Source organism: Populus alba, chromosome 2, assembly GCF_005239225.2.
Source record: "Populus alba chromosome 2, ASM523922v2, whole genome shotgun sequence".
In the NCBI taxonomy this organism is placed as follows: domain Eukaryota; kingdom Viridiplantae; phylum Streptophyta; class Magnoliopsida; order Malpighiales; family Salicaceae; genus Populus; species Populus alba.
The window spans coordinates 5,124,625-5,137,950 of record NC_133285.1 but is presented as its reverse complement, the minus strand read 5'-3'; the positions used below and the strand labels follow the sequence as shown (position 1 = coordinate 5,137,950).

General features: G+C 33.5%; 1 protein-coding gene across 3 annotated transcripts; it reads left to right on the top strand.

Annotated features, from left to right (window-relative positions):
* Positions 1 to 7,343: 7,343 nt before the first annotated feature.
* LOC118035794 (70 kDa peptidyl-prolyl isomerase) lies at positions 7,344 to 11,829 on the top strand. 3 transcript variants are annotated; one of them, XM_035041443.2, is made up of 13 exons: positions 7,344 to 7,771; positions 7,878 to 7,964; positions 8,067 to 8,324; positions 8,427 to 8,507; positions 8,608 to 8,688; positions 8,851 to 9,045; positions 9,484 to 9,573; positions 9,674 to 9,849; positions 10,041 to 10,163; positions 10,257 to 10,403; positions 10,985 to 11,112; positions 11,187 to 11,307; positions 11,515 to 11,829. In XM_035041443.2, exons 1-13 carry the CDS (start codon positions 7,573 to 7,575, stop codon positions 11,635 to 11,637), a joined length of 1,809 nt encoding a protein of 602 aa, XP_034897334.1. In that variant the 5' UTR covers positions 7,344 to 7,572; the 3' UTR covers positions 11,638 to 11,829. The 3 variants fall into 3 exon arrangements, with proteins under 3 accessions (XP_034897334.1, XP_034897335.1, XP_034897336.1); XM_035041444.2 differs by lacking the exons at positions 7,344 to 7,771; positions 7,878 to 7,964 and having other exon boundaries at positions 8,268 to 8,324; positions 8,822 to 9,045; XM_035041445.2 differs by lacking the exons at positions 7,344 to 7,771; positions 7,878 to 7,964; positions 8,067 to 8,324; ... (1 more) ...; positions 8,608 to 8,688; positions 9,674 to 9,849 and having other exon boundaries at positions 9,029 to 9,045.
* Positions 11,830 to 13,326: the final 1,497 nt, after the last annotated feature.

Below are 13,326 nucleotides of genomic sequence, written 5' to 3'. Positions count from 1 at the left end.
AAACGCAACAGGTTTTTTAAAACGAAAACAGGTGCGAGTTTGTAAGTTAAATAACAAAGAAATATTATGATCTGTTGCGAATTCTTTAAAGCTGTTAGATATGCAAATCGTCTTGTTCACTTCAGAACATTAGCCTTGCAAAACATGAAGTTCCATGTTTGAAAACGAAAACATACAGAAAACCAAGAGATTGCATGGTTTCTAAGCAAACTCATTTGATCCTAGCTATAAACATAATGTTGTTTGATTATTCTCATCACGACAATTGATAAATTAAATATATTTAGAAGTGTGGTTGTGATTATTTTTTAAAATATTTTTCATTCCAAAATATATTAAAATGATGTTTTTTATTTTTTTAAAACACTACCAGAAATTCGCTAAATACCAACGGACATACCGACAGAATTTTTTCTGTCGGTATTTTTCGGCCGAAATCACCGACGGAAAATATTCGTCGGTAATTAGGTCGGTAATTACCGACGGAAATAGGCCGTCGGTAATTACCGACCGAAAATTCAGAATTAATGAAAAAAGAGCGGGTAGTGGCGCGGGGGTTTTGGCGGGTGATTTTTCCGACGGAATCACCGACGGAATTAAAAACTGGGGCCCGTACGCGTGATGGGACCTGTTCACCGTCAAAAAATACCGACGGAATCACCGACGGATTTGAAATGCCAGATCCGTACCGGTGACGTGACCGGTGCACCTTTAAAAATACCGACGGAATCACCGAGGGATTTGAATAGCAGGTCCGTGCGGTGACGTGTCGATTGCCCGTCAGAATTACCGACGGTTTTGCCAACGGATTCACCGACGGAATACAAACCGTCGGGAATTCCGTCGGCAAAAGTGAATATATGGCCACTCTGCCGACACTCTCCTCCCCCATTTCTCCTTCTTCTTCCTAATCCTAACCCTCCCCATCTGCAAAATAACCAGCCCCCCCTCGCCCCAAAACAAAAATCTTTCTCATCTCAGCACAACAAGTTGTATTTGTTTTGTGGTCACAGCATCCGTGTTCTGATTTACCGACGGATTTTATCATTTTTTGTAAGTAATTCTATCTTTTAAAATTTTAACATTTAAATGTTAATTTTATTGTTTTTTTAGTATATGTATTATTTTTTTTTAGTAGATGTACATGTTTTAATGTTATTTCTCAAACAAACTTGTAGTATATGAATGTATAATTTTATACTTGTTATGGTTTGTTTTAGATTTTATAAGATTGTATTTGTTTGAAAATTGTTAAAACTTAATTTGTAGAATTACCGAATTACATGTTGTGTTTTGAAATAATTAAGAGCTTGCTTAATTAATGGGTTCTTTTTATAGAGGTTCGATATAAGTCATGGATGATCGTTCATGGATGTATCTAGATTCACCCCAAGGATTGCGGAGGATGGATTATTGTAATGGGGTTCAGGGTTTTATTAATTTCGCAACATCTATTCCCAGAAATTTTACTGGAGGCGGTATTAGGTGTCCATGCAGAAAGTGTTAAAATAAAAGGTATCTGCATCCAGATGTTGTAATGATGCATCTTCTACACAAAGGGTTTGTGGAGGATTACGAGTGTTGGTATGCACATGGAGAGGTATTTGTTAGTAATAGGAGAATGGGAGAAACGGTGGTTGGGTCAACTTCTAGTGCTAGCAACGTGCATGAAGCGGCAAATGACAACACTAATCCTTACAGGAACATGGTTATGGATGCAATGGGAATGAATCAAGATAATGTCAATCAATGTCCAATCGTAGAAGAAGAACCTAATGCAGAGGCAGCTAGGTTTTTTGATTTGTTGAAAGATTCTGACGAACCATTATGGGATGGCTGCACAAACCACAGTAAATTATCGGCTGTGGCACAGGTGTTCACCATCAAGTCAGATCACGGGTTGAGTGAGGCCGGGTATGATAAAATTATTGATTAGGCAAGAAGCATTTTACCAGAAGGGAACAGGCTCAAAGAGAACTTCTATGCTGCGAAGTCCATGATGAAACCCCTCGGTTTAGGATACCAGAAAATTGACATGTGCCCTAACTTTTGCATGTTATACTACCTTGAAAATGCTGTGATGACCGAGTGCATGACATGCGGGCATTCCCGTTACAAACCCAGAACTGGCAGGGGGAAGACTCTAGTGGCATATAAAAAACTTAGATATTTCCCGATCACACCAAGACTGCAGAGGTTATTTATGTCACCAAGGACTGCTGAGCACATGACATGGCACCAAACACACGATGCCGTTGATGGTGTGATGGTGCATCCTTCTGACGGCGAAGCGTGGAAACGCTTTAACAGTGTTCATCCGGACTTTTCTGCTGAATCAAGGAATGTTCGACTTGGGTTGTGTACAGACGGGTTCAACCCCTTTGGGTCATTTGCTGCTCCCTATTCTTGTTGGCCGGTCATTCTCACAGTTTATAACTTGCCACCGGGAATGTGTATGAGGCCGGATTATAGTCCGTCGGTATCTCACAGAGAGTTCGAAAATATTTACAACAAAATGCCACAATCACCGACGTCCATACCGACGGATTCTAGTCCGTCGGTATCTCACAGAGAGTTCGAAAATATTTACAACAAAATGTCACAATCACCGACGTCCATACCGACGGATAAGCATCCGTCGGTATCTCACAGAGAGTTCGAAAATATTTACGTGAAATGCCACCAACACCGAATTACCGACGGAGTAGGTCCGTCGGTAATTTGTCGGTTACACATATTACCGACAGAATTACCGACGGACCGCGCGTTTTCCAAAGTGCGTTAATTGCGCCTCTGAACTTGTCAGATTACCGACGGAATCACCGACGGACTGCGAAAAATTTGGAGGGCTTTTAAAAATTTGGAGCGAAATTCGAAAAATACCGACGGAATTTTGACCTGTTACTGACAGAGGTTAAGTCCGTCGGTGATTCCGTCGGTAAAATTGACCTATAAGTTCCAGCCCCGCCGCTTCGCCTCATTTTTTCTTCTTCTCCCCGCCGCTTCGCTTCTCCTCCGTTTTTCACCTTAGATTTTTTATTTTTTTCACCTCAATCCTTAAACACTTTCACATTTAATCTCTAGCAAGATTTGGTGTTGTAAATCTTCATTATATTAAAAGGTATGTGTTTTTTTTCTAATTTATTTTATTTTATTTATTTATTAGTTGTTTTTATTTTTGTTGTGTTGGTGTTTTTTGTTGCAATGTAGATAAAGTTTTGAATTTGGACACATTATTAAGGTATGTATATTTCGTTCCTTTTTTTTTTTGAATTTTTTGAATATTTTTTGAATTTGTTGAATATTTGTGAATTTAATTGTTGAATAATTGAATTTAATTGTTGAATTTATTGAATATTTTTTGTTGTTGTGTTGTTAGAATTGTTATTAGTTAATTTAACTTAGAATTAGTTAAAGTTGAATATTTGAATATTTTTGAATTTGTTGAATATTTGTGAATTTAATTGTTGAATAATTGAATTTAATTGTTGAATTTATTGAATATTTTTTGTTGTTGTGTTGTTAGAATTGTTATTAGTTAATTTAACTTAGAATTAGTTAAAGTTGAATATTTGAATATTTTTTGAATATTTTTTGAATTTGTTGAATATTTGTGAATTTAATTGTTGAATAATTGAATTTAATTGTTGAATTTATTGAATATTTTTTGTTGTTGTGTTGTTAGAATTGTTATTAGTTAATTTAACTTAGAATTAGTTAAAGTTGAATATTTGAATATTTTTTGAATTTGTTGAATATTTGTGAATTTAATTGTTGAATAATTGAATTTAATTGTTGAATTTATTGAATATTTTTGTTGTTGTGTTGTTAGAATTGTTATTAGTTAATTTAACTTAGAATTAGTTAAAGTTGAATATTTGAATATTTTTTGAATATTTTTTGAATTTGTTGAATATTTGTGAATTTAATTGTTGAATAATTGAATTTAATTGTTGAATTTATTGAATATTTTTTGTTGTTGTGTTGTTAGAATTGTTATTAGTTAATTTAACTTAGAATTAGTTAAAGTTGAATATTTGAATATTTTTTGAATTTGTTGAATATTTGTGAATTTAATTGTTGAATAATTGAATTTAATTGTTGAATTTATTGAATATTTTTTGTTGTTGTGTTGTTAGAATTGTTATTAGTTAATTTAACTTAGAATTAGTTAAAGTTGAATATTTGAATATTTTTTGAATTTTTTGAATTTGTTGAATATTTGTTAATTTAATTGTTGAATAATTGGTTAAAGAACACAGATTGGCGGACGAACAACACAGATTGGCGGACGAACAACACAGATTGGCAGACGAACAACAAAGAGCGGCCTATGAAGAGTTTCGTCAAATGGTCATGAACATGACACAAGGTGGAACATGTGCGCCTAATTCTTGTTGGCCGCCTAACCCCCACCCTCCTCCTCCTCCTCCTCCTCCTCCACCTTTATATTAATTGTTTTTTTTTTAAAACACATTCATTTTGTAATGAATATTATTTAACTTTGAGTTTTTGTTGCTTAATATAAATTTTATTTGCATAATTGGTTTGTATTACTATTAATTTATATTATTTTTTCTAAATAATTAAAAAAAAAAATTACACAGGGATTTACCGATGAAAAAAATCCGTCGGCATTGGACAGTGCCTGCGGTATTCCATCCCATCACCGACGGAAATAATCCGTCGGCATTGGACAGTGTCTGCGGTATTCCATCCCATCACCGACGGAAATAATCTGTCGGTATAAAAATACCGACGAATTTACAGACGGATTTATTCGGTCGGTATGAAATATCACCAACACTTTTGCCGACGGATATAGTCCGTCGGTATTTACATAACACCGACGGAAAATATTCCGTCGGTATATTCCAAGCGGGAAACTTTTTTTTTTGGCACGCACGGTCCGTCGGTAAAACCGTCGGTAAATGTTTTTTTTGTATTACCGACCGATATAGCGACGGAATGTGGAATCACCGACAAAAGGTATTCCGACGAGCGTATTCCGTCGGTAATATAGTCGGTAAATACTTTACCGACGAACGTTCTATCACACACCGACGGAATATTTCCGTCGGTAAAACTGTGAAATCTTGTAGTGAAAATTATTTTTTAGATCAGTGTATCAAAACGATAAAAAATATATAAAAAACTTTAATTTTTTATAAAAAAAATTAATTTTTTTAAAAACATGAGTTACTAGTGTTTCGAAAGAAAAAGTTGAAATGGATCACAACCGCGCTGGCAATATGGATCTCAAGTGGCAGCTCAGGCTCCCTGGAGCTTAAATGCTTCTGTAAAGGATAGATAGATGATGTTATTCTTTGACATTAATGATAGGAGAGGGAAAATCATAGTCTTCGAGGAAAAAGAACTCGTAATCTACCTGGAAAATAAATATGCCTGAAGTCGGTGCAACGCCAACAGGTTTAGTTGGGTTTAATGTTTATACATTTATATAATTGAATGTATGGATATACTTTCTGATTTATATTTAGAATTTTATATATAAAAATATCCTACATATTCATTTTTTTATTGGAAAAAAAAATTACCCGACTAATAACGAAATACAGGTCAAATAGATGGTAAAATTCATTACATGTTGTTTTTACTATTATGACTTTTATTATTAGAATAACGAATATTGAAATTAATTTGTTAAAAAATACATGAGAATATTAGATTAGTTATTAATAAGATAATTGAGAAAGCCTAATTAGTTTTTTTTTAAAAAATATTTTTATAATAATAAACAACAATATTAGCAATGAATTATAGAATTTTTGTTACAGAATTATTGGAAAACTCTAGTAAATTAAAAATTATAATCCATGATGATGATTAAGAAAAAAGACAGGGTAGGTATTTACATAGTTAATGAATATCTTATCCATTCAACAAAAAAATGTTTTCCTAAAAAATGAAAGATTCCTTTTCTTTTCTTTTTTTTTTTTATAAAAAAAAGGGGTTTGGGGCTAAAGGTTTCATAAGTCTTTTATGCTAAGAAAATGAAAAAATACTTTTAATATTAATCAGTTTATTCTTTTCTATAAAGATTATAAGCTTTTTTTTTTTTTTTGAGAAAGTCAAAAAGTTTGGTAAATGTTGAAACGAAAAAAATAATATTCAACAACTAGTTGTAAAGTCAATAATTTTAAAGTGCTTTAAAAATAACTTAGGGCATCGCAAGGGGGTGAGAAACTTCCATGCGTGTAACTGAACTCCTCAGCCTAAAAATAATTGGCTATTTTTACTTATTATAATTTTTTTAAAAAAATATTGATGAGATAATATAATTAAAAAATAAATAGATAAAATAACACTGTTTATACATTTAAAAAATACAATATTTATAGCCTATTATTATTTAAAATAGTAATATCTAAAATTTTTATTAAATAAACAAAAGAAAAAAAACTTTAAAATATATCAAAACCTCTTATTATAACATTATTGGTATCATAAAAAAAATATTATCAGGATAAATATAACATGTCAAGAAAAGTTAACAACGATAACTTTAACTTAGTGGATCATTTGCTGTAAAAAACAAGTGTTATTCGTCATTTTAGAGGAGCAAATATGGCATATTTGAGATATTATTTATAACTTTTCTTGATATTGTTGTATTTATTTTGTCAAAATATTTTCAATGATTTTAATGTTGTCATAATTGGAATTTTGATATATTTTTATAGTCCTTTTCTTTTATATTTTTTCTCTTGTCTTTGGCTAATTTAAGAATTTATTTTTAATATTGTTATTTTAAATAGTGATAATTTATAAATATTGGGTTTTTCAATCATGATATGTATAAAACATATTATTTTATTATTTTTTCAATTATATTATTTTGCTAATATTTTTAATTTATCATGTTAATTTAAAAAAATTAAAATGATTGGCTGTGTTCTAGACTATACTTGTCTTTAACTAAGAAAAATATTAATAATAATTAATTAAAATAAATTGATTTAGATAACTAATCACACCATTATCAATGATTGGTGACGATTTTAAAATTTTTAAACGGTCAAGTCTCATAAATAAAATAATAAATTTGGTTAAGATTTGTTGTCGTCACTGAGAAATGACAATAATAAAAATAGTAAGGTTGATTCAATAATAGTAATTGTATTTTAGAAGCAAATACAATTAAGATTTTTAATTAAAAAATAATAAACCATGAAAAATCAAGGATGAGTACACTAAAAAAAAAAGCATATGAAACTTTTTTTAAAAAAAGACACAAAGAATTTTATGATGATATAATAATAATAATAATAATGAAAATTAATCCAAATTTCAAATGCCTAAATATCGTAATTCTCCAAGCAAAATCACAATCCACAAAGCACGCTCCTATGTCGTAATCATCAAAATTACCTCGGACTCCTCGCGTCCCCGTCCCGCCACATTACAGGCTCCAGAAGCTACTACTATCAAAAGGATCACTGCTGCTGCTACTAACACCGTCAACATCTCTCATTTTATCACCTCGGAAAACACAAAAACATTGCGCGACTGATCGGAGGCCGAGAAGTTGAAATTCGACGGAGTTATCATATGGGTGTAGAGAAAGGGACTCGCGATTCAGACATTGAACGCGAAGAAGACCTCGATGAAGAACCAGGGGAGGTGATCGAATCAGCTCCTCCTCTCAAGGTTGGCGAAGAGAGAGAGCTTGGTAATTCTGGTATAAAGAAGAAGCTCCTCAAGCGTGGCCTTGGCTGGGAAACTCCAGAATTCAATGATGAAGTCACTGGTACTAATTTATTGTTTACTACAGCATTTGCTTGTTTTAGTGATACCAGTGTGGTTTTTTGTGATGAATTTTGAGAGAAATTGCTGTTCGTGTGATCTGAATGCAGTTCATTATGTGGGCACATTACTTGATGGTACTAAGTTTGATTCCACAAGAGATAGGGATTCATCTGTGATTATGAAACTTGGTCAAGGTAAGTCCCTTTTAAGAAAAAAAAGTTTTTTTTCCTGCTCGGAGTTGCTTAATTTGTGTTTTTAGATTGATTGATTGATTCTTATGTTTGTGGGTCTCATAGGGGAAGTGGTTGCTGGATTGGATCATGGGATCATTACCATGAAAAAGGGAGAACGTGCATTGTTCACGTTGCCTCCTGAATTGGGCTTTGGAGTGGCAGGGCGTGATGTTGTGCCGACGAATTCTTTTGTTCGATATGAGGTCGAGCTTGTTTCGTGGATTAAGGTGGTGGATGTGAGCAAAGATGGTGGAATTATAAAGAAAATTGTGGAGAAGGGAGATAAGCACGAGCGTCCTGGTGATTTAGATGAAGTCCTTGGTACTTCAGTTGCTCATTTTGTGATGTACTTTCGTTCCTTTCTGTTAATCATCTAGAATGCATGAGTGGGATGATGTGGGTGGGTTTCTGTATACAATGCAGTGAAGTATCAGGTGGCCCTTGCTGATGGCACTATTGTGGCAAAAACACTGGAAGAAGGAATTGAGTTTTATGTAAAAGATGGTAATGTTGATCAATTGGAATTTTGTGGTTCTTGTCTGGGAATATCAATTATTTCTTGATGATGCCTATTTTGTTTAATAAAACTTGTGCTTTTATTCAGGTCATTTATGTCCAGCATTGCCAAAAGCAACCATGACCATGAAAAGGGGAGAGAAAGTCAAACTAGTTGTTCAACCTCAATGTATGTCTTTCACCACTGTTACAAATTGTTTCATGAGATGTTATGGCATTGTTCATCTTGATATTGAGTCCGAACTTCATGCTTTTTTAGTTGTGTATCTCATAGGCTCCCTTCTTTTAAATTTTAATTTTAGGCCTTCATCTGGAAAAACGATGTTTGCAGATGCTTTTGGACAGGAAGGAAAGGATGCTAGTGATGCAATCTGTCCAGTTCCACCAAATTCTACTCTGTACATTGATCTGGAGCTAACATCCTTTAAGCCTGTTATTGATGTTACTGGTGATGCTAAGGTCTTCAAGAAGATCCTGAAAGAGGGGGAGGGCTCCCTTGTTGCAAATGAAGGTGCAACAGTAACTAGTAAGTATTCCGATATTGGTAAAATCAATTTAGGTAAGGAGTTTTTTTCAAAGTGACATCTGACTTGGGTCTAAAATGAAATTAGTGTGCCAGATATGTAAACCTGTCCAGGAAAACCTTATTGAATGGGGATTGCTTAAATAGTTCCAGCTTCATGTACAAATACCTGCTTAGTTTGATAGGAATATATATGTATATTTGACATTGAATCCCTCTCTCTCCTTTTCTCAGTGAATCCATTTATGCCACAAATAACAGGCATTCAGAAATGACAACAGCAACTGACTCTTCCAATACTGCAAAAACTATTTACTTACTTAAGAACTGATGGATCCAGAGAGCAAAACATCCTTTCCATCCCATAGATTTCTTAACCATGGCAATGCGTAAATGTATGCTCTGGAGATATTATTAATCTTTACAAAATTCTTCATGCAGTTAGCTATACAGCTAGGCTAGAGGATGGAACTGTGTTTGAAAGAAAAGGAATTGATGATGGGCAGCCTTTGCAATTTATAACAGATGAAGGTTAGTTTAACTCTGATATGGTTTGATCTCTTCGTTATGGTATATCATTTACTGTTTCTGAGAATTGCTAATAGAATAATACTGCATTTTCTGTATCTAGAGCAAGTGATCGCTGGTTTAGACCAAGCTGTGGCAACAATGAAGAAGGGGGAACATGCAATATTAACAGTAAAGCCAGAATATGGCTTTGGAAACATTGAAACAAAGAGGGATCTTGCTATTGTACCCCCATCATCAATCCTAGTCTATGAAGTTGAAATGTTAGATTTTATTAAGGTAGTCAGTTCAGTGACTGTATTGTAGAGCTACAGTTGAGATACTACTGGCTATTGTCAATATAATAAGACATGATAAACCACACAATCAGAGATGGCTATTTGTTAAGCTGCATGCCCCCTCCCCAAAGTCTCCTTTTACTGTCTGGTTTAGGATTGTTGACCTAATACTTTCTGTTGTCTAACAAATAGGAGAAAACACCATGGGAGATGAACAATCAGGAGAAAATTAAGGCTGCCGAGAGAAAGAAAGAAGAAGGAAATCTGCTATTTAAAAGTGGGAAGTATCTAAGAGCTGGAAAAAAGTATGATAAGGTAGCTCAGCACTTGATTTCTCCCATATTTCATTGCTTATGGTCAGATCTAGAGATTTTGATTTATTTTTAACTGCATGTCCCATCCCATCAGGCTGCAAGTTATGTTGGTGAAGAGGAAATTTTTGGGGATGATGAGCAAAAGCTGGTTACAGCAATGAGAGTAACTTGCTGGCTGAACAAGGCAGCATGTAGCCTCAAACTTAATGATTTTCAGGGAGCAATCAAGTTATGTTCAAAGGTAAGATGCATCCAGGAAAGTAGTCGCCAAATGCTGTCAAATTTAAAAAATCAGATTACTTGAAAAATCGTTTTTCAGTGAGAGATTATATTTGGAAGGAGGAAAATTGATGATAAAATAATAAACATAAGGATTGAGTGTGAGGTATGGGATCTCTAAAGTTAATTCTGAGATATAAAAGTTATTTACTGGGTTGGAAAAATGCATGCTCGAGTTTGTCATTCCAGTCCCATAAGCTTTTACAAGTGAGTAGAAATTTGATGGCGTAACAGGTTTTTCCATTGGCACCCCTGAGAAATGGGTTCTAATTGCTATGCAGTATTTTCATAATTTCATTGAAAGGGGCAATGGCTAGATGCTATAAATGTCCTTTGCTCTTGTTGAAATGATGACTCTAGGCTGTTCAGTGTTCAGTAAAAATGATCTCCGCATTTTAATTGGTTATGGGTTGAAGAATGAAGCTTCTATTTAAAATGGATAGAGAGGAGCAAATTCTCTCGGCCTTCAGCATTGTATAAGGCTAGATAGGGATGATACAAGACAAGATGTCATGTTGTATTCTGTGTTTTGATCCGTTATAGGTACTGGGTATTGAGTTCTACAACATAAAAGCCCTTTATAGGCGGGCACAAGCACTGATCCAAACTACAGATTTGGTCTCAGCTGACATGGACATTAAGAAAGCTCTTGAAGTTGATCCTCAAAACAGGTACTAGAGGACAGAGCACTTTTTTATACGTTTATAGCTAAGATTTTCTCATGCGTGTTCCGTGTCTTTTTCAGGGAGGTGAAGTTAATTCAGAAGACATTGAAACAACTTCAAGCAGAAAGTAACAAGAGAGATGCAAAGCTCTATTCCAACATGTTTGCGGATATGACAAAGCAAACATCTGCCATAACCAAGGTAAAAAAGACAATAACCATGTCAAACACGCCTTAAAGTTTAAAGCTGAAACGTTTGAGGTGCTTTTCCAGCATTCGGAGGAAATGCTGTGAAATGGTGTCAAATGCTATTACTTTATGATTGGATTATTTTACCAACTTTCATGGAACTAGTTTCTACCACTTTTGAGGAGGATGGTAAAGCTGATTGTCAATAATATTCTGACAGAAATTGAAAGTCGAGAGAGCAGACGATGACATGAAAAATGTAGAGCCTGTGGCAATGGAAATGGAAAATGTTGCTGATAATTCATATCCATCTGACAATGGAAAGGCTGTTGATTCCTGTTAGCATCTTTGTTAAAGAAAACGTATGTATCATAATAACCTTACTACCAAGAGGGGAAATGCACGCACAGATGCAATAGAATTATTGTCTACTGTGAGATAACAAATCTCCTTCGTTGCTCATCTTTGCATTATAATATTAACCGTACAGGGAATGCAACATTTGGACACCAATGAGGAATTATTTTTTCCAGTTTCCTGCGTGCTCTTTGTTTTCTTTTCCTTCTATTTTTGTTCCCGTTCTCCATACCATGTTTTAGATTCGAAATTGATATGTACTGCAAGACATGATTTGAAGTTTCAAATTAGTGGCTGAGAAGGTTAACTTTGTTTGATGTCCGGAGGTTTGATTAGTTGGATGCTTTTACTTGCTTCTTCGGGAGTGCGCTGTATTTCAGTGTGTATGTGTTTTTAAAAAAATATTAAGTTCGATGTGTTTTTTTTTTATGATTTTAATATATTGATATAAACATTTTTTTTAAAAAAATTGATTCATTTTTAAAAATTAATATACAGCAAGATACTAAAAACACATTAATTCAATTATTGCAGTCCTGACATTTGAGATGTGTATGGTATTTAAAGAAAAGTGTATTTTAGAAAAATAAAAATATATGAGTAATTAAAAGTTAAGAAAAATACTCTTAGTTTCATCTCTCTCTCTCTCTCTCTCTCTCGGAAACAACCATAATTTTTTTTGCTCTCTCTGTTTCAAATCAATTAACCTCACCTCATCTTTTCTTCTATTTCTAAACAATTTTATTTCTTTATTTTTGTTATTATATATTTTTTTTAAAGCTCAATCACCAACCATGATTCAGCTTTTATAATCACAAATCACCAAAGATCGACAGTCTGAAATCAACACCCAAAATTCCGTATAAAACTTTTTTTATCTCATCTTCACCACCATCCACAGATCATTATATTATCAAGCGGGGAGGAGTGATTGTTTGGGGTTAAGGGAAAAGCAAGAAGAAGGGAAGTACAAGCATACCATTGATTCACCGAAGACAACGCATGGGATGAAAGCAAATGTTTTGACGAGGGAACCTCAGATTTAGAAATCACAGGAGGATAATCAAGTGTTCAAGAGAGTAGAAGATAGAATGAGGATTTTTTTTTTTTTGAAAAATAGTACTTTCCAATTTTTTGTTTTTTGTTTTTGGAAAATAGTGTAGTTAGAGAAATGTTTTGACGAGGGAACCCCACAAAAATTAATAAAAATATATTCACTTATGATCTATCTCTTCTCCTTAAGTTTATGTCTATTTTGCTGCCACGTCACCTTCAAGGTTCATCGTATGTTCTTACGTGATCTCTCTCTACGATCTTGTCTTGGAATGGTAGTCCAATTTGAAACATGGCCTCTAAAAGGCCAGGTAAATCTGTTTTTACCTTTTATTTATTATTTATTTATTTTATAAATTAAATACGTATATGTGTAGGCAAAATTGAATGTCTCGAACTCACACTTCGTTTAATGGTGAGATGAGATAGTTGTTTTCCCCTTACAAATTACTATAAATATTACCATCGTATACTTAAAAAAAAAGTTTTATTATCCATGCTTTTATATTTTGTAAGCTTCAATAAAAAAAAAAGTTTTCACATGATTTATCTATTGAATTTTGTTAATCTATAAAAATGTAATAAATGTGAAATGTAATAAAAAAAATATAAAGTCAAATTC

Bases quoted from the DNA above. Each gene is read 5' to 3' on its own strand.
- LOC118035794 (XM_035041443.2), top strand. From the start codon at position 7,573: ATGGGTGTAGAGAAAGGGACTCGCGATTCAGACATTGAACGCGAAGAA. The intron at 7,772-7,877 runs GTACTAATTTAT...ATCTGAATGCAG, and splicing joins ATTCAATGATGAAGTCACTG to TTCATTATGTGGGCACATTA. The intron at 9,046-9,483 runs GTAAGTATTCCG...TTCTTCATGCAG, and splicing joins TGAAGGTGCAACAGTAACTA to TTAGCTATACAGCTAGGCTA.